Source organism: Nesoenas mayeri (assembly GCF_963082525.1).
Source record: "Nesoenas mayeri genome assembly, chromosome: 12".
NCBI lineage: Eukaryota > Metazoa > Chordata > Aves > Columbiformes > Columbidae > Nesoenas > Nesoenas mayeri.
The window spans coordinates 17686118-17714020 of record NC_137547.1 but is presented as its reverse complement, the minus strand read 5'-3'; the positions used below and the strand labels follow the sequence as shown (position 1 = coordinate 17714020).

At 42.9% G+C, this 27903-nt stretch overlaps 1 protein-coding gene across 2 annotated transcripts; it reads right to left on the bottom strand.

Annotated features, from left to right (window-relative positions):
• Positions 1-958: 958 nt before the first annotated feature.
• On the bottom strand, positions 959-27903 carry LRP3 (LDL receptor related protein 3). 2 transcript variants are annotated; one of them, XM_080351888.1, is made up of 7 exons: positions 27417-27903; positions 22579-22626; positions 17126-17264; positions 8881-9089; positions 7516-8602; positions 6270-6402; positions 959-5370 (listed from the first exon to the last, which is right to left on the bottom strand). In XM_080351888.1, exons 1-7 carry the CDS (start codon positions 27481-27483, stop codon positions 4558-4560), a joined length of 2496 nt encoding a protein of 831 aa, XP_080208014.1. In that variant the 5' UTR covers positions 27484-27903; the 3' UTR covers positions 959-4557. The 2 variants fall into 2 exon arrangements, with proteins under 2 accessions (XP_080208014.1, XP_080208013.1); XM_080351887.1 differs by lacking the exon at positions 27417-27903 and adding an exon at positions 24159-24200.

The window sequence follows — 27903 nt, the reverse complement described above, 5'->3', positions numbered from 1 at the left end:
CAAAAATCCTAAATAAGCAAACCAGTTCTTCCTCCCAGAGAATAGTCTGAGTAAAAAATACATAATTCCCTCAAGGCTTTTCAGGTTAGCTCCTTGGTTTGTCATACCGCACTGGACAGATAATCTACGAACTGCTGCAAGTGTACAGGTATCATTTATTACCCCATTTCGATGTTATGGGCTATATTAATTTTGGCCTCACTGACACCATGATATGGTTTGTAGTATTACTGGTCTTGCCACTATCACCGCAGCTGAATCGGCACTTCAGGACGAAGCAAACACTCTTTCTGCTGGGCTGGGAGATATTATCCCTCTGCAGCAAGCTGTGTCCTTCATGGCTACAGATAAATCTGGATAACCATAAAGTCTGTCCAATTCTCTTCAACAGAGATAAAGATTTCCAAGTCTGTAGGGTAAATCTCTGTCAACACAAAATAACTCAGCCCCCACCTTCTACTGAAAAACAGCAGGAGAGAGCCAGTGGTGCCCTCCAAACAGGCTGGGAAGGATCAGCAAAACAAGCATTGCCCTCAGTCATGGGACTGAAAGGCTGCGCTTCAGAAATGATATTTTTTAACCACCTAAAGAATCATACACTTCAGGGCTCCTTTTTGTTATTTGGGGTATAAGCATACATGCATTTTAAAGGCAATTGTATACAACAGTGAATTTATAGTGGCAAGATTTCACATGCGCTCTCTAAAAAAGTGATGCACTTCCACAGCTTCAGCTATGAGAATAAGCAGATGATAATAACAAATTAAAAACACAGCACCAAAACACACCATACCCAAACCAAAACCCAAAGCAAAGCAAACCCCCCCCACCCTTCACATTCATGTCAACACATAGAGCGAGGGTTGGCATATGCAGAGTCAGACAAGGGCTGTAGGGGTACAATTTAAGTATTCTTGATCTTCGATGTTAGAGTGACAGTCAGAAACCCACAGTCTCCGGGCACATGAAGTTTTATTAAAAATGAAGAGATCCAAAGCACGAGCAAAGTATGACGATGCCCAGCATCTTACTTGCTTAGTATCATTGTCCAGAAACCAGCAGGCACCGGCAACAATGATGCCATACCTGAACCATATATCTGTACATACGTTACGGTAAAACCTTATACCTAAATAAATATATACAACATAAAAATAAAAATTAAAAAAAAAAGCAGAGAACAGAAAAAGAAAACAAGTACATTTAAGGGATATTACAGAGGGATACACAAGCCGGAAGGTGCCAGAATTGCAAACAGAAATATTCCTCGTGTTTTAATAGCAGTAAGAGAAAACATAACGGGGTCCTTCCCCTTAATGCTGCCTATCAGTTTCCATCATTCTTAATCCAGCGCAGGCATTCTTCTCTATTCAGAGATTTTTTAGGATTCTTTTTGGCTGCTTGCGCAGTGGAGCTTTGTATCTTAAAAACAAACCAACCCACCCAACAATAACGACAAAAAGCCACCACCGCCAAAACCCACAAAACTATCTGAAATACTTGGTTTCCCTTCTGTCTACAAAAATCTTTAAAGAGTGCAGAAAAGCATTATTAAAATAATAACAATTCTAACAAGTTTATTAGCTGACTAATGTTAGGTTGTATAGTCATTAGAGTGGGGTGTTTTCCACTGGGCAAAGACACGTGACAATGAGCTCTTCCTGTTCACATGTCTGGCATAGTGGCAGTTTTTCACCTTTTTTGGTTTTTCCAAATGTTAGGAAGCTCTGAACACAAGGAGCCTTACATGACCAGAACTCGGGTGTCTCGGAGGATGGTTGATTCACCGCTAAATGCTGAGAGGAGCTGGGGGCCGGGCAGCCATGCACCAGGGCAGACCTTGTGGTTTCTTCGGGTATTGACATTCCAGGACACCACAACATACCTGTTTGTGCTCACAGCACAGACACTGAGGTTTCTTCTGCAAAATTGATGGTACATTTGTGCCTCTTCCCTCCAAGGAATGAGCTGGGGGAGCCGGGAGAGAATCCTGTCTTGCAGAAATCAAAACTTAGGTGCTTACAAAGAGCATCAGCCTCACTGTAAGGGTACAAATTCCAGCAGTGAGGGCTGTGAACGTTTCTGTACACTTCAAACATCACATTTTCATTAATCTGGATTTTTTAAAGTGTCTAAAAAAACCCAAAAAACCACCAAAAACTTCTCAATGAAATTTCCACTGAATTACTGAACAGATCAGTACACAAAATACATATGATATATGTAAGAGAAGATGTGAAGCTACACATCTTAAAATAAAATACAGTGTTAGCTGTTGTTCAGAGATGTTCCCAAAATAGAGCAGTATTCTGAAGCATGTATATTTCAACTTTAAGAGCCTTACAGTGGTGATAGTTTAAGGCATAGTATGATCAACATTATTATAGTAATACTCTTCTGTGACAGAATTAAATATGGACTTATTTCTAAGGTCCTTTATATCTGCACAATATTAACCTTGAAATATAGTCTTCTTCCCAATTAAAATTAACTACTTTAGACATACCTTTAGACCCTCCAAAAAGGACCCTAAAACCTGTAACCTTAGATGCAAACAACAACCCTGGCAGTGTCATGACTACAGTACACAGCCTTGCAAAGGTGGAATGTACCTAAAATGTGTAAAGATGCTATGAAAGCAAGATCTCTTTCAAAACTACATTTCCTTCAATGAAACGAATTCTGATCACAAAAGCACTTGGAGAAAATCAGTGAGCAGTATTTACTTAACGTAACTACGACTCTTCCTTATGCATTTTGCTACAAGCCCTTCCTGCTATTCATGCCCTTAAGGAGTTTGAATCTTCTGCCCCTGCAATGCACAGTATGAAATCAATTTGAAGAGGACAAAAAAAATATCACTTCAATTTAATTATTCCATGTTACATTTCAGTAAAGCCGAAGTCCCGATCCTTGTTCTTTTTAAGGAACTGCCCCAAAGAGAGTCCCAGTAAAATATCCAGGGCAAAACATAGCCCATTTCAACAAAAGAAGTCTTTGACACTCTGATGTAAACTGAACTGTTGGCTGTGAAAGCCTGTTGCCTTTGCAGCCAGAAGGGTCCAGTGGACAGCAGAGCCCAGACTCACCTCGATTTTACAAATTCAGTTAATACCTTTGGGCAACTTGAAATCCTACAGCAAAAAACAGGCTTCAGAGCACTCAGGTGTTTAAAGAACAGCGGGATTCACTTCCTTGTTAATTCCTATGTAAAAAGTTTTAGTTTGTCACTGCATCGGAGAGGAACTGAAGCAGAGCTCTTGTTAGAGCAGGGGGGAGCCTGGCCAACACCCCGGCCACTGCGGCACGGCCGAGCCACCACACCGTGATGCTCTGGCATTCTGCACCAGGGCACCCCTGGTTAAGCGATGTCACCTTCCTCCAGGTAAATAACTTGCTTGCTGTTAATTACGCTCTAAAAAACAAAAAGGCATCAGTTTACATTTAGGGTTGTACAATCCACACAGTGCTGGCTTTGAAAATGGCACTAATCTATTTCTTTTCTTAACATAGAAAAGCAAACAAAATCTCTAAACATAAAGAAAATTTAAAAGATTTCTACATCAGCACCTAGGTAGCAGATTTACAAGCAAACATGAAGCAGATTTTATTTCAAAATCAAATACAAGTCTGATCCTGACAGTCACCAAGCGCTCAGTGTTTCCTACTGCAGCCAAGGGGAGTTGTGAAGCCTCAGTACCCACCAGGGCACAGCCAAAGTAGTAGGATCATAAAACTCCCTGAAAACAGAAGGGAGGAGGGCAAAAGAAGGGTAGGGAGAAAGCAAACAGTTCTTCAACCTTCAAAACATCACTGTGAAAAGAGTGTAACATATGACAACACAAACAAGAAATATTGCTGCATGTGGGGTTCAATGCACGCTGCTTATCCTCAACACTGCTCATCTCTGATTACAAAGCTGCAGCAAATAGGACACCTGGTGTCACTCTGGGTATTCTACACAGCAGCTTTGGTTTTAGTGGGCACCTCAAGGTACACATGGCCGTCAAAACATTTCTGAACGAAGCAAATAGTGAACAATTTCTATGAAGAGGAAGCTAGAAATGATTTTATTTCCTTTTAAGTATTTGTGATTGAAATTATTAAATTTTAATTAAATTATGATGCCTAAAAAGACAAAAATGTTATTTCTACTTGAGTACTCATGGTTGCAATGACTGGTACCTGCCCCAGGTCTCAACAGAGTTCTCTCTAGTTTCAGTAAGACCACTTGAAAAGAAAAGAAACGCCAATTCCCTGAATGCAGAGTGAATAAATGCACAGAGGAAATACCAGAGGATGGAGATGCTTCCAAACTGCCCTCTCCTAGCCCCTGACATTGCATACTGGCCTACTTCTGCCCCACTGGAGTTTCAGGAATAACAAGGAAGACAAAAACTTGTCCCATTTAGTCTTGTGCTGTACTCCCCAGGGGATTAAAGCACACTGGTTTGAAGAGCCAAAGTGGAGAGCACAGGCACACCACCTATCATCGAAGTGCACTGTGATATAAACAATGAAGTTACAAAATTTACAGGGCCAAACCAAAAATTTTTATTAGCAAACAAGTAAAGATTCATCGTCACTGGTACTGATTTCAGAGAGGGGAGTAGAGGACTCTAACATTGGCACTTCCACGGAATGGCAGCAAGCTGCATGAACACCCAAAGGCTCCTCCCGGTATGAGTTAGGGCAACATCGGTTTTGTCCATCCACTTGGATATGAACATTCACGGGGCTGTCTGGATAAGCAGACTCCCATTTTTTTGAGGGTAACCTACATGGCTCTTCACTCAGCGGATGACTTCTACTTAAACTACTGCCCTCTGGGACAGTTCTCCTGGGTGCTGACCCTCCATGGATAGTTTCTGTAGCACTTTCAGACAAAGGATCTCTGAAAGTCTTTCCTGAATCCACGTTACTGGACTGCTTAGGCTCACTGCCAGAGGTCTCAGCACCTAAAGGTTTATCAGTGTGTCCAGCCTCGGGCTCTGCATGTGCAGCTGTGCAAGTATTCGGTAAGACATTTGAAGGTGATAGCTCTGTGATTTCAGTCTCTGGCTGCAAGCTGCTACACCCAGGTTCTTGTAGGCCCCTGGCTTGGCCATGGGAACCTGCCTCTAAACTAGGTCCTTCAGGAGAAGGCGGAGGACTCCGAGTAGTCCCATCAGCATGGTTGATGATTCCATCACCCAGTGTAGTCTGTGAAGTGCGAGCGGGCGTCAGGAGCGGGATCTGTCCTCTCACCCGAGGTCTGTGGAAGAGTCTGTTCCAGAGCCTGCCCAAGCGCCGCCGAGACGAGCTCCGTCTTGATGAATGTCGCCTCATCTGCCTCCTCATGGCTGTCCGAATGTTCTGCAGCACAGAAGCCTGTAATACAGATGTAACAAACTATGATTTCTCGCATACTCAAAAGGCTTCTCCTAAACCCTGTTCTTTCCACCAATATCACCACCTTACCAGAATTCTCAGACTTGATCCCTCACTACCTTGTCAAACACGTATTTTCTAATTAACTATTTTAAAATACCAAAGACAGCTCCGCCTGTACCAAAAGACTCTCTCCTAAAATGTTTCCTTTATGAGTTTAAGCTCTGCTTGTCTACCCAGGAAGATGCTCCAACTCACACAATCAGATCACTACTAAAGAACCAGAGTGCAGACACTGAGTCCTCTATCATCAGCAATAGCAAAAGCTGATGACAGCAGAGAAGAAAGGCCAAGGCAAACTACTTCTCCACTTGAGTAACAAACTACAAGAGCTTTATAACACTGGGAACTGTTATCACAGTTGGGTACTTTTGACAGGGCACAGGAGATTGTTGAAAACTCAACAGTGAAACAGAAGAATGACTTCATGGCTTCCCAGCGTAACGTATTTGTAAATGAAAAATGATCCCAGAATTTCCCAAAAATACTACTAAAGACCTTACTTATCGCTTCAGGTACATTTACAGCTTCAGCTTGAAAAGCCTTTTTTCTATTTACTTTCTGACCTTTGTCTCTGTTCATTTTATCTTGATGTACAGCAAAACAGCATGTGCTTATCTCACTGCAATTCTCTAGCAAACACATTTAATGTGTTCAAAACTACCCAAAGCACCAAGCTGGATAACTGTGGTTCTTCAGCTCCAAGTAAAATATACACATTTTTATATTACTTCTGTACCATTAGCACAGCTGCTCAAAGAATACAGTTCCAGACTTATTCTATCTAATTTATAGCAGTTTGGCTGCTGATGGGCTCATCAGCACTTGTGTCTCCGTACTTGTGATGCATTGTACACAGGGAAGTCTTCAACCGGGGGGATAAGTCCTTGTGCAATCAGCTGCCCGTAGGACGGTGGAGCTTCCCGCCGCACAAACTCTGCCTCCAGTCGCGTCATCTGCGTCTCAAATGCTCTGGAAACAGAATCAGAGGGAAAACATGGAAGTTTGTCCTGCCTTCCTCACATTAATGTATAAAAGCAGCACAGACAACCTCCCACTAGCAGTAAAAATGCAAACTTTCAACGAGGGTCCCTGAAAATCTTACTAGGATGCTAAAATTGACAAAAGGAATAAGAGTAGAGGGTATAAGCATTAGTGATTCAAAGCAGCAAACTCTCTGGTGCAGTCCCAGGTTGGACTCCGTGGCAAATGAAGGTTTTTCAGCAAGGGCCCAAAGGTTATTTTTGGAAAAGACAACACTGAGAACTGAAAGCAACCACACAACAGGGGCAGTTTGTAGCTGCAGAGAGCGTTGGCTGGCCTGCCAGAACCAAGGCACCGAGGCTTCCAACACAGCACAGCCGCTGGTTTTCAGCTCCTTAATCGTGCGAATTGGATAAGGAGAGAATGTAAAGCACACTGTGCTGAAAACACAAACGGTGTCAGCAGCACGGCACGGAGCTGGTGCATGTGACAAGAGACGGGATCTGAATGTCCCTTACAACTCTCTCCCAAAGGGCAGAACCAGGCTAGCACAAACACCCAGAACACGGAAAAACACACACTATCCATACAGCAAGACATATGAGACCCGGGGAAAGAGGCACAGCTCACACCGATGAGAACTCCTGCCTCACCACTGCAGGACATCGCCTTTAGTAGAACTGAGAACTAGAGTATTTGAGGAGAGTTATTCTGTTCAAATTCAACAAAGCCTTCACTGTAATGGTTGCACATTCAGTTTTAGGCAGTGCAAGGGCTTTGTTGCAGGAGGAGGAGGAAGGAGAGGAAACTGCTCAAAACAGTTTTGATTCAAGTTAGATACAGGTTCTGTCAGGCTGCACGATAAATGTGTATTTCTCACAGGTCACGGAAGACCTGACATGCTCCTCACTGCTTCCAAAAATTGTACCTACTCTTCTCTAAGCCTAATGCTGTCATTGCCACTTAATTGTCATTAATTCCTTGGATTGATTTCACAGTATTTTGCAAATTCCCTGGTTAACAAATCGATTATTTTTTCCTCTAAACAAACAGGAAAAAAACTTCACAGCTACAAAAGCATTACAAACGCAAGATGCTCACCTGTATTCCCTGGTCCTCAGAGAATATAATTTAAACGCACAGCCCAGCGCTATCACCAGCAGCAAGCCGCACACAAGACTCCCGATCAGAGCAGCTGTGATGACCTTCCTGGGAACGATCACCAGGCAGTTGTGTTCATCGCTTCCATCCTGGCAGTCTTCTTGGCCATCACAGCGCCAAGTCTCAAAGATGCACAGATTTGTACCACAATGGAAGTTTCCTGGCTGGCAAGTGAAGCAGTTTTTTTCATCCGAGCCATCTGGGCAGTTCTTTTGGTTGTTACAGCGGTCAAGTATTGAGTAACAAAGCCCACTGTTTCCTTCACATGGGTATTCGTTCTTCTGGCAAGCAGGACAGTTCTCCTCATCCTTGCCATTTGGACAGTGCCACCAGCCATCACAATGCTGCTTATCTGTGAAACACTCCTCATCGCTTCCACAAGGGTGTTCCCAAGGAAGGCAATAGCCTTTCACTTGGTAGGTTGCATTAAACCCATGGCCAGTGCTCTTGGAGCGTGCATGATATGAGACAGTGAGCTGGCCCTTTGACGACTCCACGCTCACCGAATGCCTATTGTTGTGGTATGAAAATGTTTGCATTAATTTATCACCTCTCTCTCCGATGCCATCATACACCTTTACATAGTCGTTGTAGCCTAACTGCAAATCAAGCTGCAACAGAACATGTCGATTATCTTGGGTGTCCACGTACCATGTGCAACGAAGGTCTGATCTGCTGTGATCAGCACGGAACAAGTCTGGGGAAGCAAAAGATCCATAAAAATTACCCAGCCTTTTGCCACAGGAAAGATCAGGGCAATTATCTTCATCTGAACCATCACTGCAGTCCTTAACTGAATTACATCTCAGCTCGTTCATCAAGCACTTGGTGGAGTGGGCTGCGCTGCACTGAAACATTCCTGAGGGACAGATACTGGATGGAGGCTCTGTTGGAGGGACAGTGCAGTTTCTCTCATCTGAGTTATCACCACACTCATCCATGTAATTACACTTCCAAGTACTGGGAATACACTTGCCATTTGCACAACGGAATTCATCTGACTGGCATACAGCCTGACCTATCTTTCCTGTGAAAGAGGGTAAGGAGAAAAAAGTCAGTATGAAAACTTTTGGAACCACCTGATGTTAATTTTTAACATCTACTACCCTGTATGTCACAAGTCACTTGATCAGGCCAGTGCACCTCATGAATACTGTTAAAAAGCCAAGTGGAAATAATATCAGTGGTTAACATCCTAACAGCTCATCAAGACGGGCCCAAGACTCCTGTCCACACAAAATCCTACTGTCTTCAAGTTTTGCCAGAGAGAGTACAAATGAAACCAACAAAACTGCGAGATTTTACCTCTAATATAAGAAAGGCGAAATCCCTGAGCCTGTCCTGAGCTTGATGCATCTGAGTGAAAGAATATCCAAACGTGCTCCCTTGCAGAGATGAAAGATGGAGGTATGGAAGATCCACACACTTTGTACTCCTCCCTCTTGGAAGACGGGCCAATCATCAACCAGTCTACTGCACACTTATGAGAGTCTTCCAAATCAAAGTTCTTAAAACTGTTAGGAATAAAAGAAACCACAAGTTAAAAAGAGGAAACGTACCTGAAACAAAGCCAGAGAGAAAAAAACAGACTGCGACGGCTGGCTTTCTGCACCAAGCAGCGCTGACATAAAGAGATCACATTCAAAGATAATGAAACACCTACAGCATCTTGAGCACATATAAACAGAGCACTCAAATTCCCTCCGTTTGGAAAAGTACCCATCTTATAGGCACAAACAGCATGCCAACTAGTTCCAAAAGCTGAAATGATGATTCTTCTTTTACTCAAGCAAAACTGGTTCCTAAAATACAGACAGGAGTAAAAGCAAAATTCCATAATACATAATACAGAAGGCAGATTAATTTCAGCAGTTTTTTCCAACCTTAAAAGCTATGAAACTATGAGGTGAGAGGGACACTACTGTACTGGAAAAAGAATAATAGGGAGCAGTACACAGGACCCTAAAGGGATAAATACGAGAGACAAAAATCAAGTCTTCAAGCTATGGATAGGCAGGAAGAGAGCAAGAACAGAATAGGACTTCAAAGAGTGGAAATGGAACCTAAAGTCTAACACTATTACTTTTTAATTCAAAGACCAAAATATTCTCTTTCTGGGAATGCAAATAAGCTTATAATATTTTCCAGACAAACCTCCATCCTGCCGCTGCCCCAAGCCCAGTGATTATTCAACAGCAGCTTACCAAGAGCAAAGAGGTGCTCCAGTTGTTTGCAGAACACTGGAGACAACCAGATAATACTCCCTGACCTGTAGCTCAGGAATCATACAGCATATTCGGTGTCTGATGAAACAGATTACATTTGCACTCGGTGATCTGCAATGACAATACCATTGCACCGAGAAGCACACTCGTTGGGAAAGGGCACGCTGTTCAGAACGCTTAGAAATTCATTTCAGTCCTCTTTCATATAACTCAGCTACACAAAATTAACTTGGTAGAAGTTTGTGCACACTCCTTGGAAATACCTAGACAGAAGTTTCGAAAGACTGAAGAGGTGCTATGAAACCTCCTTCCACAAAGGGCTTTCCACAAACATAAAGGATTAATTGTTCGGAAAAGATAAATGGAAAGATAATTTTCTGATACCACTGTGTATTTACAAAACACTGTCAATTCCTGCCAGATCTCGTCTTTTGGAGGTGAAAGGGAAAGAACAACAAGTACATAAAGTAGCTTATTCATTTAAGCAGGAGACCCAGCCAACACGCACCTTTAGGTTCTGCCAAACATATCAGCAATTAATGACTCTAAAAACAAAATATCGGCAAAAAAATGAGTAGATATCACTGAAAGTGTTAAATTAAAATGGAAATTAAGAGATGTCCAACAACATACGTGCAGGCAAGGACCATCTGCCCAGAAATACACCCTCCTCCTTTTCTAACTCTCCTCCCACCATGCTCTATGTGTCTTCCCAGCTGGGAAGAAATATTCCCACAGCACGTATTTCTTTGCTAGAAGCAATCTTATCCAGCTTCTGAAATCAGCATATTTTGCAAGCAAGTTTTAGATGACAGTGCAGTCAGAATGAAAGGACTGAACTATTTAGCCATGCAAAGGCAAACTAAAGCGTTTCTGTCCCAGGTGTTCTGCAAGAAACTTTTTAATGACTAAGAAAGTACATGAACAGGCACTACAGCATGAAAAGGAATTACACAAAGCACCAGAGAAACTACAGGCACCCACATCAAGTCTGCTGCAAGAGATGTGAGGCAGCATTACTGAAATACCACATTGGTTTTTCTCTCTGTAACTCATTTTGGGACCAGACATCAACAAGGCTTTCCATCGTCTACTTGGAGGATTGCCCATAGGGTTTTCTTGTCATAAAGACTTTTTGGATAGGTATTAAAAATACCAATCTGCCCAACAAAAACTTTTAAGAAAAGGAAAAAGTCATTAAATCAAGAAATAGAAATTCAGAACTAGGCAGGGGTGGAATGACTAGAAAACTTCTGCTTTTGCAGCACAAGATCATTTACTAAACATTTTCATCTCTTACTTCTATAGTTATTTTGGATGTACCAGGAGCAACCTAAAGAGCTACAGAATTTATTCTCCTATCCTGCTCATCTCCCATCACTCCCACCGGGTCCCACAGCCACTCAATTTCCCCCTACTACTGTCCATCGGGTAAATAACTCACCCATAGAGAGTTACACAACACAGACTGCACGCACCCAGGGGAGAATTTGCCTATATAACAAGCTGTCTGCACCTCACATTAAAATGCATTTCTTTCTAAAAAAAAAATAAAATTAAATTAAAAAATGTAACCCTTTTAAGATTCACACAAAGCAGGAATACAGAGAAGTCAGCTACACACATGCCCTGTTACAAACTCCTCTGCAGAACAGACTGGCAAGGAAGTATCATCTTCAGCGGCCCCCCTGAAAACACGATGCCCCTCAGGGCCACACCAGCTACTGAAACAAATGCCTTGGTATTCAAAAAAGTCCCCCTAGGAGTTTCAAACATCACTGAATAAACACCATTTCTCTGAAATACAGATGTTCTAGTTTTGATGCAAAATTTTACATATAATAGATACCATAGCAGTTATAAAATTTCTTCTTCTTAGGGCAAAAGCTAAGCCAAAGTAATTATGTTCTACCTCATGCAAACTAATCAACAGACATATTTTGAGCAAATTTTGCTTTGATTAAGGCATTGTCGCTCCACTCCAGCATTCTTTTAAGTTATATTGTCTCCAATCAAAGCAAATTTTGTCCCATTTCAACTGATGGTGATTTTCACTCAAGACCAAAAGCAGGGTATATTTGAATGAGCCATCAAACAACCTCACCACAAAAACATGCTCCTTTGTAAAAAAATTCAAAACAACATGCATACATATGTGTGCACGTATGAATATGTACAATTGGTTTTCACTTTATAATCCATTTGAAACAAGGTTTTATGTAAGACGTTTCCGCCACATTAATCTGACATTAAATAGCCCAGTGATTTATTTTACCTAAGAGTCCTGAATAGTGTGTTCAACCTCTGCTACTCCACTTCGTTCATCATCTGTAATTAGATCTAGCGCTGCTGTTGTTACAGTCTTCTGAAGAATAATTTAATCCTGCTACCCACAAAATAGAGTATGGGGACATCTACTTATTCTATTGAACCTTTTCCAACTGGAATGCAAATTTTTCTGTCAAAAGGATTAGCCCAATGGTTGAATGATTGAGGGCATGCACTGGAAATAAGGGACAAAGTCTCATGCTCCTACTGCTTGTAGGGCTGTAAAAACATCTTACAGTCTTGGAAAAGTACTGAATTAAAAGTCTGTAGTTACAGTTCTTGAGGGAGGTCTCAGGCCCTTTATATCCAAAATGCACGTTATTTTCTGTGATTAAAAGAAGAAACAGAATCAAGTCGTACAGAGATTACCAATGGATAATATCACCCATATCTCAGGCAGCACCAGTCCGTACCGTGGTATTTTTAAACATCTTGGGGAGGGCAGCAGAGGGTTTGGGAGGACAGCAAAAGAAGGGTCGGTTCAGCTGCCAACCCTATCCAGCAGTGCACATGTCTGACGGAGTGGGATGTGGACCCAGAGGTCCATCCGACCGCGCACAGCGCACTGAACCCCAGCCCTTGCACCCCTCAACCGCAGCCTTCTCCATCACACCACGGCTGCTCCACGTGATGCTGACAACCCCTCCACCCACCAGTTTCTCTTGCTGTGGCACCTCAGCGCTCTGTGATGAAGAGAAGAAGAACCGGCTTTCCTCCAGGCTCCTCTTCCTCTCCATGACCAGAGCCCACGGTCCGAGCCGGGAAGGCATGGAGAAGAGCAGCACTGGGGCACGGTGCTGCAGGACTCAAACACTGGTATTTCAAGCACTTAGGACTGCAATATTAAAGTACAGAACCCACCACTAACACACGCAGCATCCTTTGAAACGCTTTGCCCCTTGGGCTGTTCTCAGTGTTACCTGTGATCTCTGGCACAACACAGGAATAGATGAGGAGACTCATGGGAAAGATCTAAATTACTGGACCAATTTAGCAGGTTTTCTTGCTTCTGAAAAATGCTGTTTGAAAGCACTAAGCCCACTTAACTTGTTTCTGGAATGCCTCTTCGGCAGCTAATTCCTTTAGAAAAATGTAAGAATAGTGTATTAAACACTGGGAGCATTCAAAGCCTGAGGATCGGAACAACTTGATGCGAACTGACAAACACAACACTAAATCTCACAGAAATCTGCAGAAACAGGTAAAACCACCTGATTTTTCTTTCAACAGTATGATACTGAAACAAGGTTACCTCCAACACTGAGCAGGACTCCAGGAGCTTACAGAACATTACAGGATCAGGCACATATCAGATCTTGCCTGTAGAATTACTCAAGTGAAGCAACAATAGCCTACAATTATATTTTCCTATCAACTGTCAAGTATTTTTTATGTTGCTGGAAAGAACTTCATTAAACCAGCTTATCATAAATATTCATTTACACTCTGAAAAGATGAAAAAAATGTGCTGCCTGCAAAACTAATGGTTAGCAGAGCTAAGCTTTTCGCCATCTGCACTGAAAGAAGGAGAAGCAGCTAGGGGAAAAAAAGTAGTACTTCCATAAATAATGTAGGGAATTCCCTACAACCCTCTTTGTAATTTAAGCACGAACAACCACAGAGTAAAGCAAAAAAAAAAAGCATTCTTAATAACGAGAATAGGACAAACATGGGATGATCACGAAAACGAGCAAAAAAAGGGTAAACTCTTTGAGGCCAAGCAGATGTAAAACCTGAATGGAGGTAATTAGTCAATATTTTTTAAATGATGTCTAATTTGGCCCTTTAAACTCATTAAAAAATTGGAGAATAAATATTATGTGTAGATCAGTAGAGCACAGTCCCAAAATGAAACAGACCAGCCAATTAAGCAAAAAAAGTTACTTCTATTTGCCAACCTCTCACAGCAAGTGCAGACGGAGAACAACTGATGACTTAATTGGCTCATTAAAAACTTCTGCTTAACCACTGAAGCACAAGGGCCTGGAAGTGAGGAAAGCTCTATTCTGTTCCCAGCTCCCAAGCACCAGCTAACTGTGCAACCTTAGGCAAGGGACACAGGGGCCGTGTTTTCAAAAGCTGAGCACATGCAACTGAATGAAATAAGTGGCTATTATGAGTTTTTTCCAATTAACGCCAAGTTCTGAAACACTGTGAGTCTGGTAAAAATAGAGTAGGAAGCAGTCCCTTTAATTCTTCATACAATTACAGACCAGCAAGCCTTTATGTGAACAGGCCTCGGTTTTAATCAGAAATCGAAACTCAGATGGTATCTGAACATTTCTTTTTTCAAAGCAATGAGGCAAGTGCCTGAAGTGGAAGCCGAAGAAGGGGATCCCCCCTCGCCTCAATTAGTAAGAAACAGCTTGAGGAGATCACTAAATAGATCACTTTTCAATACTCTCGTCTTGAATTCTGAACATGGAGAACATTTTGCTCTCAGTCCCATAAACTCGCATCATAAACCACAATTCATCTATACTCTGCCCACACCAGGTTAATTACAACCATCAGATAAAAGCAACTGCTAACCAAAAATTATTTCGATCTTTTTCTCAGATATGAGGAAACATACATATATAAATCCTTTTAAGGATGGTACAAAGGCAGCTACTGCAAATGACATCTTCATCTGATCCTATGGGATTTTTATGTAGTCCTCTGTGAAAACAGGCACAAAAATAGAGAAAATGGGAGGAAAAATCAAGTGGTTTCCAAAGCAATAACTAACATACTAATTACCTGAATCTAAAGTGACACAACATAGTCCTGGAAAACAGGAGCTACACACTTGTGCCCAGGTCTTAGCAGCACCATTCCGCCAGACACACAATTATAACAGAGAGGTGTAAGCACAAGGAACACAGATTTCCTGTTCTTGTGAAGTCTCCACCAAGGATTTCTAGAAAGTAAACTATAAAGGTAAGCAATAAGCACAGAAATGTGAGGATACAAAGAAAACAAATACACACACATCAAAGGTATATTAAGACCAAGCTTCTGAAGGACATGCTCACAGGAGCCAGCATCTTACATCCGCATGTAGATCTGGGCACCATTCTATCGAAAGCTGCTGAACAAAACAAATTAACAAAAAATGACCACTGACTGCAAACGTTTTAGAAATCAAAACTACTTTAAATGGCAATTTTATCCCTTAATGACTCCTGTTGCATCTCAAATGTGATACTTATATAACGCTGCCGTCTTACTCTCAATGAGAATTCAAGATCAAAGAAAATGCATTCAGTGTGACATAACACAGAGGAGGTGGGGGTTTTAAAACCTTTCAAAATCCAGACACTATCACAAAACCTGTGATTCATTTTCCTAGGAAAATTTTAAAAGCTACTCTTCTATGGCCTTATCAGCACACTGTTAGGACAAGAAGCATACCCAAGGGGAAAAGATGTTTCTATTTGAACCCTCTTTCCCGGTTTGCCTGTATCATGCCAGCCTCGGCAACTCAGCTGCTTCTTTTGCACCCTTGGCATTACAAGGGCTACATCTTTTAAAGAAATCTTCCAGTGCTGTAACATTTTTCATTCCATACACCATAGTGAGTCATTCCAAGTACATTTATAGTCAGAAATGTAACACCACAATATTACTCCCAGGATGTAAACACACGGCTCCCAGTATTTGTATGTGCATAGCAGGGCAGGATATGGCAGTGACAGAAAACAAACCCATTAAGAAGAAAACTTGCAAATCATATTGCTATGCACACATCTAAACTGTATACACACATTAGTACCAGTTTCCTCAGCTTACTTTCCTTTATTTCTTCAGCCTGTGTTACACTCGTACTTGCAGAAGAGAAGCCCAGTTCTAACTGGGAGCTCTGAGGCGTTTTCCCAGCATAAACTGCAGGACTATTGTCCTGAGTCTCATTTGTATGCTCCTGCAGAGTTTCCAACAATCTCTGCTTTGAAACAAATTCCCCAAGTTCAATACAATTTAATGGGGTTTAAAAGAGTGTTTCTATTTATGGTTCTCAAATGCTGGCAGGTATCTACTTCCTTATTTCTGATGAGTCGTTCCTATTTTAAACTATGGATGGTGGAGCCTTCCTATTATTCCATCTGTGGCAGATTTGTTTTTAATTGCTGAGCATCTGCAGTTGAAGAGGTTTGCAGTCCTTTTAAGCAGCTGAGCAAAGAATGAGCAGATGGTGTCAAATACAACAGTACTAAGAACCAAACAAAAACCCCTTTCCTAGGTTGGTTGGTTTGTTTGTTTTAATAAGAAATTCTTAGTTTGGGAAGGATACTACAATTAGCCCAAAGAAATTATGGACATTTGCAATATGCTGATATCATAGCCTAACATTCTTAACAAATCATTCGTAATACATTCCAGTCTTTTCTGAATAGTATTTTTATAGAATGAGCAGAAATTGTGCCACAAATGCTAACCATTATGTAATTCTGTTGGAAATAAATGTTAAGCAGAAAAGCACGTGTCTTTTGGTTAACAAGCAACAATAAGCAGTGATTAAATTCAACTGTCAATTAAACATAGCACCATCTCAAGACATTACAGAAAAAGCCAGTTTTGCTCTCAGAATTTTATGTATTCCACTGAGGCTGTTGCAGATTTTATAGCCTTCACCTATTCCTATTTTTAAGCAACTAAGAGAAGATGGACTATTTAATGTGAGTGAATATATCACTGTTTCCTACTTCCTCATCTATCAGAGGTGGATGAAACTCACACAGGTATTGTGAAAGTAAATACATAAAGAGACTACAAGTGACTTGCATATATGATAATGGATGTCAGAAGTAGCCTACAGAAATAAGACACAGCAGAACACTTCCAAAATGAGAGAGGTGCCCAACCTGCAATCATGTTCCAGTGTAATCAACTACAGCTTCCTTCCACCACTCAGTAGCTCTGACAAATGGCCTCACTCCGATCTATCAGATACAAACTCACATTTTGTTTCACTTAAGCAAAGCAATCCTTTATCTCCACACAATATCAACCCATACCTTATCGTTATCATGTCTCCACGATCTCCTTGAATGTCCCAGCTGCAGTTTACAGCTGGAGGGTAGTTCAATGGCCAAGAAGGACTATAGATGACTCCCCGTCTCTCTGTGTGCTGTTCCAGTTTTCCACTGCACGGAGCTGTTGATAAGGGGGGAAAATATATCGTTAATGCTTTGCCTCATCAACAATTCACATTATCTACAAGAGCTTTCACCAGTTTCTGGGGACTGCAGACAAGAGAGTCAACAGTTTTATCCTCTTACTGCTTTCTTCCCTGCTCACTTTTTTTAATTAAAACTCCCACTCTAAGTGTAGGTAAGTATAACCTGCATTTCAATGCAGGATCAATCAATAACCTTGTATGAATCTACCAAACTCTACAATCAATACTACTGCGTGCATCTGCCAAGAGGATGTAACACAGAAATCCTTTGTACAAGCTTCCCAAAGCCTGGGTACCTCACCCAGCAACTGGGTACAGTCCCTAGAAGCTCATTTTGTTGTGACATGTTTCCCAGAGATGTTGTTTATTTTCCTAACCATATAATAGACACAAAGAGTTTATAATGGTTAAAAAAATAATCCCCTACAAAAAAGAAAAAAGTTAAATAGATTCCGATGCCAAATGTTTTCATTGAACATTACTAAGTACTCTAAATTCCTTCCCAAAGATAGGAGAAAATTTCCAGACAGGGAAAGGAGCAAACAGGGCTAAATAAAGCTCAATATTTTCAAAGCACTTTCAGATCTTCCTATGGAAAACAGCAGGCCAATTAAGGTTATATCAAATACTGATAATTTATAATTAAGTAATTCAAAAATAAAAGTTAAATGTTCCAAGGACAAGGGGAAAAGCTGTTCTGATGGGAAAATGTACTCTCAGCAGACTACAAGAGAGAAAATTCTGTCTAATGCAATAGCTATTCTGAACGTTCTCCAAAAGTATTTTAAAACTATTTTTAAAACAAATTACTATCTAGAGCATGACTTGTGGATTGCAGGTGAATATTCCAATTTTTTTAACAGCAGCTTACCTTCTCATAGCTTAAAAAGGTGGCAAGGAAGAAAAGCTTGCCAATACCTCACATTCCCCCATACGCATAGGCATCCAAATACACTTGTGTTATAAATCACAGATTTACAGTATTGCTTGGAGTTCAGCCACATAAATCTATAATTTCCAGTTCACAGTGGGATCAGACTGGGCTGCACTGGGGCCGGGGTGAAGAAGCACCGGTGGGCAGAGCTGCCTGTCCCCACCCCAAACCTGTGCCTGGCACCATCCCACTTGTTCCCAGGAAGCGCTTCTTAACCGAGAGCCACAGCAATATCAAAAGCATGAGGCGAGTAACTTATCTGAAGCAAAACATATAAAAAGCTGCTATTTTTACTCTCCAAGCAGGGCATTCCATTGCAATGTATGCAAATAATTCCTACTAGTTTCAAAGGCCACAAAAGCATACAGACTACATAAATACGAGAAAACATCTATTTTCCAAACAAATATTTTGCAGTAAAGCAGTTCCAAAAAAGCCACAAGACAACACCATTTTTGTTATCGCATTTCTAAAACCAGACAGGCTCCACACTAGATGCTGGCAAAATACCGACACACAGATGCAATTCCAGCATTGTACAAGCAACTATAAGATCCGAAGCACTTTTCAACTCTAGTTCTCAGTTTGTTTAGGTCTCTAAATGTGCTCGTCCACACACGTGTCACTGCATCAGTGCATCACAGCAGCATAAGAGGACCTAGAGCTAGCAACCACATAAAAGAAGCTGGAAAGACTGCATTTCATAGCTGCGCGATGACGAAAACTTTTCAATGGGAAGGAAACAGAATGCACAAAACAGAAAGAGCAAAACCACCAGACAGCACTATACAGAGCCTTCCAGCAACAGCTCTGCAAATATTTCTGTTCCCCTTGCACCAACCACTGTTCTGCATTAATATCCCTTATTTGCAGTATACGCAACAGAACAGAAAACAGAATCATAATTATACAAAGTGCATTTTAGTTTCCATTGACATGCTGGTGACTCTTCCACTCGTACATTCATCAGTGCAGTTAAGCAGAGCTCTTATTCTCCCAAATACTTGTTCCCCAGTTTTAGGAAGTATTTACAAAGATCCTGAGCACTAGTTATTTGAAATAACTCAGCTCTTCTGAAGCAACACCACCAGCGTTTTCTTTCCTTTTCAAATAATGTACATTTTCCTAATTTGCAAGCAGGGGATCAGATGCAACATGACAGTTCAGGTTCTCAGTGAGAAATGCTTTTTCATATTAACACTGCACATCTGCTATGAACGTGAGACACAGAAGAACTGAGAAAAAGATTTTCCATTTTAACAGAAAAATTGTAGCTGTGAAAATCTAAGGACACCAGCAGGGTAAGGGCTGCACTACCACTCCATGCCATTTTGGGCAGTTCATCTGGCAATGGCCAGTGTTACTCAATACCTGCCCACAGCTTTATCCCTCTGACACACAACAAGCCTTTCAGACTTGCCCAACTCAAAATGAAAAGAACAGCAGCCTTTGTAAGAGCAAGATTTGAACAGACCACTAATCTGAATTCATATTGTCAAAACGCAATTACACTATTTTAAGGATACATCCACAGTCCCCTAAACGTATTGGGGTGAACGAGGGACACACACTTATCCACCTCCCAAAACTGTTATTGTGTTTACCCAAACCCCACTTGATTGCGTTATGTTTCTGATGCCTTTCATTTCCCAGCAATGCTCATTACTATGGCATTTGTAATATATCAACAGATCTCCTTCCTAACCAGTCGTCTGCCCCTTTACTCCTTGTGCACTCCCCGCTGAGTGGCAGACAAGGTGAAGTACCTGATCACTGCTTTCAGCAGCTTTTCTTTCACCTATATAAATTCTGAAAGGAAAACCTGCACTAGACAAAGCCTTCAGTGCTGGCAACAAAACAGCACAACCACACCAGGGCACAATTTCATACTGTTGAGGTTTCGGTGTCAGTAAAGGGGCCCCACTTCCCCACTCAGCTCCTGGCCATGAAGCGTGTGGAATCCGCACAGGGATCAGCATTGTTGGCATGACAGTGTGATTACTTCAGGAAAACAAACAAAAGCCTTTTCAAATTCAAAACATCCAAAGGAAAGGGAAGTCTCTAAATAGAAAGGTACAGTCTTGGCTTCTGAAGGGCTTATCATCCGCAACACCACACAATAGCAAGGACAACATTTTTTTCAACAATTGTTCTATAACTCTCTTTCTGCAGCATTTCTGCAGAAACCCAGAAGTGAACACTCAATTTACTAAAAGCTCCCAACGGCTTATGGTTTTCATATTTAGGATTACTGAAAAAACATAAGAAAACACCAATCCCTGGATTGGGAAACGAATCCACAAAAAATCTTGCTGAGATGGTGCTTTAAAAAAAAAAAAAAGGATAGATTCTGAAGACAAACAATAATGAATCTTTTATAGATCAAAAAACAAAAACCAAAAAAACCAACTTTAAACATATTCCAGAAGAGGTTTGAGTTCAGAGAGTTTCTGTCAAACAGGCATAAATCTTAATGAGGCTCTTTCTGTAATAATCAAATGGATTTCTTCTACTGTAAACAGCAGTAGATTCCCCCTGCCAGTTAAATATGCCACAAATACTTGCAAGAAAGTTTCCAAAACTTTACAAGAATAACATTACTCCTGGTTTTGCAAAAGTGACTCTAACAGAACAGACATCGAGCTCCACCAAAGGACAGCGCTGGGGGCACTAAGCTGTGCAGGAATAAATTTTCAGACAAACCCAGCAGAAAATAAATGCTGTAGTTTCACACTCTCCTGTGATGCCCCGGGGTCTGCCCCAGTCCCAGGGGATACATCCCAACCATCTGCTCCAGGATAAAGGATGGTTTGCACTTGCCACAAGGAACCTTCTCTCAAAAGCGAACAGTTGGCAATATCTCCTTCAAGTGGCTGTCTTGGGGTCAGCAGGAAACTCTCCCCAAGTTCTCCAAATGCTCCCTCAAGGAGGGGGCGCACACATCGCTTAATGCGGATCCTTTAAGTCTGGGGAGAGAAAAGGGTTTCAGGCTCCTCTTCATTCTATGAGTCTTCAGCAGGCTGCTTCTGCTCCCATATCAGAGCATGTTCAGAACAGCAAGCATTCCTCCCAACTTGTATCAGGCCTCCAAAGGAATGTCTCCTGTGAGATGACTTCTAGCAGGGTCACCTGCCCTGCGACTGCACCACCCTAACCTATTACCCTCCACCACACAGCTAAAAGAAGCTACACGTGGATCACGTTATTGCAATGACCTTTTATGACCATTTTTCTCCCCCGCTCCAGTTACACTGTCAGGAGATAAAGTAACTCAAAACTAGTATCAAGACAAGAAAACACAAAGGCTACCCTGAGGTTTTCGGTACACTTGAAAGAATAAAAGCCAAATATTACAACTTGCTGCTTCTAGCAAAAGAACAGCATTAGAAAACAACAGAGCCAACTGGATGAAGCATTATATATTTCAGGCCAAGACAGTATCACCAGTCTAGGCCAGCCACTGTATAATTACTCAATTTACACTTTGTAAACTCATACCAACGGATGGCAAACTCCACCAAAAGCCAAAGAACCGTCCAGGCAGAACAGACTAGGACATAGATGAGATTTTGGAGTTTTTCCAACGAAAGAATTAAAACACTATGCTGCAAACAGCACATCCTACATGGTTCATCCACAATTTCCCTCAGCTAAATTGAAGGAAGTCACCTCATCATAAAACTACTACCTTTTCCTGATTTAAACCTTCTCTCAACCCTTCACGTCAACTTCAATGCTCACATTAACCAACCCACTGCCTTAGAATTATCTTCATGTTTTCCTCTTTCTTTTCCTCCTGTGTCCCTTACTTGGTTCTTCTGTTTTATGTTAAGCTGCAACCCCTTAGGGCATACAGTATACCTACCAACATGACAGTGGATTGACAGGTGCAAGAGGGCCCTTATCACTGTGAGGATGCTGATTGCAATGTTCCTGTAACGTCAGTAAGTCACAGTACCGCTATAGAGAAGGAAATTACAGTAAGTGCTGTGATTCTAGTTGAATTTCCACTTTGACATTCATGAGACATTTTTAACATTCTTGTTTTAGCTCCCCTGGGAAGAGGCCGCTGTCCCTGGCCTGATATTCCCAGGCACATTTCCTAAACATGTTTTCTCCTGAACATATCAGCACATACTAGGACCTTAGCCCCAGGCTTGCGATTTTTTCCTAGCACAGCGACACTGATGGAATCTATAACCCCAGGAAGAGCGAGAAGTCCAGAACTCCCTAAAATGACATTGTTACTCTGCCTCAAAGGTCCTACTGTTTCGTTAAAAGATCTCTTTGCATAGGGAAGAAACAGTAACAACTCAAAAGAACAGTAAATACAAGTAAGAAAAAGAACGTCTTACCTAATGAGGTAACAGCACTTTCTGTTTTACCGGTCAGGAAGAGGTTCACTGTGTAAAGACAGAAAAACACTGTTCAGAGCGGTTCCAGCGGCACAGGGCAGCAGTCAGTAGTTAACCAGGTGTTGCGAGGGTGTTAATACAAACGCATTGCGATCCTCCAGCAAGAACTTTGCTTATCTACACAGGCAAGTCATGTGATCAACTGTCTGCCTTCACTGCAGCCATAAAAAAGGTCAATACACAAGGTTAGTTTGGCATCTGTCAAATATGCTACCGAAAGAAACAATGGCCAACCTATTCTAAATTGTCTTCTGCGGGACTCATTTTAATTGGGGAAGACAAAAGAACAGTTACACTGAAACATCCATCGTCATAGCCAGTCATCTTACCTGCTTAAAGGCTGGAGAATACTCATGAGATTATCTTTAAATACATTTATTCTGAATAAGGCAAAGTTTGTTCCTCTCGGGTCAATGTCACCTTGAAAATAAACCGCTAAATATAACATTATTACCTTGACTAACCAAAGGCAACAAAGCTTTCAAAAAGGTCCACTGGTAAAATCAAAACAGGATGAGGCGGTGCTGGCAACACACAACTGACTGACGGATTAGTTTCCAAATACTCTTCACTTTCTCAGAAGTCTTCTCTCACAGTATATATCACCAGAGTTGGCTGGTAAGAGTAATTATTGACCAAAAAAAAAAGTTCTCCTGTGTAATTGTTGCTCCACAGATCAGCACTAACATATAGTTCCATATCATTTTCCCTATATATTGTTTAAGGCCCTTCTCTAATGATTACAGTGTATTTTGCTAACTGCTGCATTTTAGCAGTATTCTATAATCTACAAAGACCACCTATTAATAAATTGACAAATGTTGAATCAGAAAGGGTTAAAAGGTTAACAAAACTTGATTTACAACATCCCGGCCCAAGCACTGGCTTTGGCTTTATTTTGAGTATGTTAAGTCCAACATCTTTTTGTAGCCGACCGGTTGGCAAGCATTTAGTAAAAAAACATCATTAAAAAATGAACAATAGGAGAAGAGAGGAAGAGAAACTGTCCCTGTTCCCAACAGTCACTTGGGAAGCTGCTGACAATTACGACTATTTATGTCTCAGAGTAGCACACACAAGTACAGCCCCCCATTGTCTTAGACACCACCCAAACACATCACAAACCGATGACCCCTGCCCTGACCACCTCCTGGTATAATTTAAACTAGCACAAGAAGAAAAAACTACCTAGGACTAAAGGGGTGGAAACACAAAAGCTAAAAATGATCTCTTAGCTTGCCAGCTCTACCCCAGCCACACTTTTCTGTCAGTGGTGGGTCTGAACTATGGAATCACAGCAGCCCTGCCCTGATGAACATCTGGATGTCCACACTTTGGACCTTCTCCTTCCCTCAAGCCACATGTATCCGTGGCTTGAGAAGAAACAGGCCTGAGCTGCAGGTTTGCGTTAATAAGCATTAACACAATGTTCAAAGGACCTTAACAGTGCTGATTTTTATTACATAATTAATGTAGAGTAACATTTGTTATATGATAATAACAAGGTGCCATGTAATTACTTCCTTTGTTTCACAGCACAGCTTGCTCCATAGGTCAGCAACGCTGCCATCCCGCACCAGGAAACCGCTCGGCTCCGGTAACTCTTGCTCTGTGACAAACCTTGGATCGCAGCAGTAACGGTTTTCACACAGCATTAAAGTACCGCTATTCCTGTAACCATAGTAATACGGTCATAAAGACCAAGAAGAAATTAACCAGTGATTAAGTCACAAACTTAATTTCATGAAAATTAAAATATTTTTGTTTGCTCCAAAGAAAGTACATAAATATACACCACAAAACTATTATCACCACAACTGAAAAGACTGTTTGAAGATGCACTGTATGGAAACGCCTGGGTCTGTACATTCCACAACCTTTCTTCATGTTTCCTAAACAAATCTTCCCAATGGCCATAACAGAACGCGAGCTCCCAAGCACAGGTTCCCTCCCATGGCTGATGAGGGGCCCCATGCCCTTTAAATGGAAATAAGCAGCATGAAGACAAGGGGCGTGATAGAGTGGAATTAGCCCACCCAGAGCCACTTCATTTTCTTCTGAGGGCTGCCAAACAAATAGCCCCAGTTTGCCACCAGAAGGACAGAGTTACCAGCAGCTTTGCAGGCCAGGCCTGGCAGACACCTAGGAAAGACAACCCTCAAAACTGTCCTTTTACCTCTGCAAATGCAAAACACCTATTGTCCACTGTTGCAAGTTCTTTGCTCTCATTTTCAAACTCTTTCACACTAAGTCAGTAGTCGAGAACAGTTGTTTAAAACAGTGTAAGTTTCACATCAGGTACTTTCCCCAGCAACTGAATAAGCTTACGGTTTCTCTTCCTCACTCTCGGTCTCGCTCAAGATGGTCAAATCAAACCACAAGAGCACAGCATATCAGCATTTCCTGAAGCACTCAGCTCTCAAAAGTGTCAGAGGCCCAAAAGAAGGAACAGCCATTCCCTGCTGGTTTTCTTGACTCTTGTCAAAATAAAAACAGGTGAGAGACATGGGGTACACTAGAAAGTTTTCTAGATGCTCTTTTCCCTAACGGTTGGGAAAAGTCATGGGAAAGCCAGAAAAAACAGAAGTGGTTCAGCTGGCTTGAACTCCATGTAGGAAACTTACTGTGCCTTTATTTGGATTGCTAAATAATTCTCAGGGTGAGGTTTTCAGCTGGGAAAGCGGTGATTTGGATCAAAAGGGAAATTTACATCTTGGCACCTCCAAACCAAGCGACAGCCACCAGGCTTTTCCCACAGCCAGAAGGAGACACCAGCTTTGCTGGTTGGATTATTTCCTATTCGATAACTTTGTGTCCTCCAGAATTTCTCAAGAATGAGAAACAAAGTGGCCTCGTGAAAGAACAATTGCAACAAACCCGGTTTCACTCTCTGGAGCTGCAGTTTACAGACCAGGTCACACACAGCAATGGTCAGTGGCAGCGCACTGATAATGACACCAAACACCACGCACAGTCTACGGGAAAACAAAAAGTAAAAGCAAAGAATGGCAAAAAGCATGAACCAAAAATAAGGATGAAAGGAAAGGACAGACAAGCAGGAAGTAAAACACAAAACCAGTTAAAGCAGCAGCACTGTATTCTTATAGGTTCTTATACCTTACAAGCTTCTCACCTCTCATGTTTCTACTACTGTCAATTGTGCAAGGAATAGGAATAAAACTTCTCAGCTGAAGAGCCAGACCATGAAATTCTAACAGTCACAGAAAGCAGAAATCTACTAAACTTTCAACCTGGCATTACCCACAGCTAAACGCAAGAAGTATTCTCACTTAAACTCTGCAGTTTACATTATACTTTATTATCTTAGTCATTTCAATAATAACTGTGCTATTTCTGTTAAATACCAAAAGCTTTAACAAAGGTCTGACCAGGCCACAGAAACAATCCCAAGAAATACAGAGATACAGCAGAAATTTGTATCTTTCTCTAACTTTCAATAAACTGCGCTGCAGACATTATCCTTATGCTGTGCACATCTCTCATATCCCCTCAAGTCTCCGCAAAAAAAGTTGTACTAGATAGAACGGATGTTCAAACGGTTTTGTCGCTTAGATAGCTTTTTACGTTGCATTTCCGTTCATTAAAATAGATACATTTAAAGTAACCGGAGCAGCTTTTAAACTTTAACTTCCTACATTCTTCCAGGCAAGCACTGATGTTAAAAAGAAACTTCTACAAAAAAACAGAATGAGCAGTCTGGCCGCAGATACCCATTTCTGATCATTTATGTAAAGAATGCTGTAATTTGGGATGATTAAAAATGAGCTCTAACCCACTTGATTAGCAAATAGCTGTGGTTCTAGCACATGCTGGTTCGAGGAGCTGTAACAGTTGACCAAATAAGCATGGGGAGCGTTCGGAGCAGCCCCAGCAGCGCTCAGCTGTGTGCAGTGCCTCTGACAATGCTGCTCCACCACAATCCCTTGGCAGCACGCAGAACGGAGCAGTCAGCTTTAATAACTCCTAATTTCTACGTGCCCCTGTTAAATACGCGGGGCCTTTCACTCGCTCATTCTAGTCACAGGCATCAACGCTTCTTCCTAACAAAAAACATCTTTCCTGACAGAAAGGGCTGACAGACTGGAGACCAGTAATACACTTCATCGCGTTGCCATAACTTAACACCTGCTGCGAAGCAGAGCGGAGAGCAATTGCTTCAAGCAGACGGGAGGGAGGAGTGCAGAATACGGCAGAGAAACGGGGGGGAACCGTTTTTCCAGGCTGCCACTGAGGAGAAGCGAGGGGAGGCGAGCAGCGCGCCCGGCGCAGGGCAGGCGCGGCGGCACCGCGGGCGGTTTCGTAACGGCCCCGGGAGCCGCTGCCGCACCGCACGAGTCGCAACTCCGGAGAACGCACCCAGGGTGCCTCAACTTTTTCTCTTTCGCCCAACCCCCCCAACAGACGCTATGCGGGGTCACCGCAGCGGTTTCAAAGCCAAGGGCACAATGCTGGCTTCCGTAGGAGCGGGCACAACTCCGCTCGGCTTCCCCGCCGCCGGGGAGCGACCGGGCTCGGCCACCCGGGCGGGCGCCCTGGGGGACGCCCGCCCCGTTCGGAAACGGAGGAGCGGGAGGGGGATCCGCCGAGCCGGTTCGGTGTGTCGTCGTCCCGTCCCGCTCCCTTCCCCCGCACCCCCGCCCCGGTAACTTCCCGCAGGGGAAGAGGGGGCCCGGCAGCCCCGCCGCAGGTGCCCGCACCCCCAGCCGCCGTGCCCGGACATGCCCCGGCGCGCAGGGAGCGGCCGGGCCGGCACTCACCCAGGCAGATGGCGGTGAGCGGCACCAGCGCGCCCTGCCGGAGCTCCGCGGCCGCTGCCTTCTCCATGGCGGGTCGCCGCCGCCTGCCCTTCAGCGCGGGGGGAAGCACGGCAGCTCCGGGGAAGCTCCGCGCCCGCCTCGCCTCTACGTGGAGCCGCGGGAGCCGGCGGCTCGGCCAGCCCGCGGTGCCCCCGCAGGCCGGGGGGCCGGGAGTGGCGCGGCCGCCTGGCGCCGCAGCCCCATGGCCGCTCCGCGCTGCCCGCTCCGGGGCAGGTGGAAGAGGACAGACCGCAGCGCCGCCGCCGCTCCGCCGCCCCACGTGACAGGCCCGCCGTGCAGCTGCGGCGGCCGGGCCGGAGGGCGAGGGGAGCGCCGCCCCGCTCCGCGCCCCGCCGCGCACACCTGAGGGGCCGCCGCCAGCCGGCGGGCGGAGCGCGGCCCGGGGCGGAAGGGAAGGCGAGGGCCGAGCCCGCCCGCGCAGCGCCAG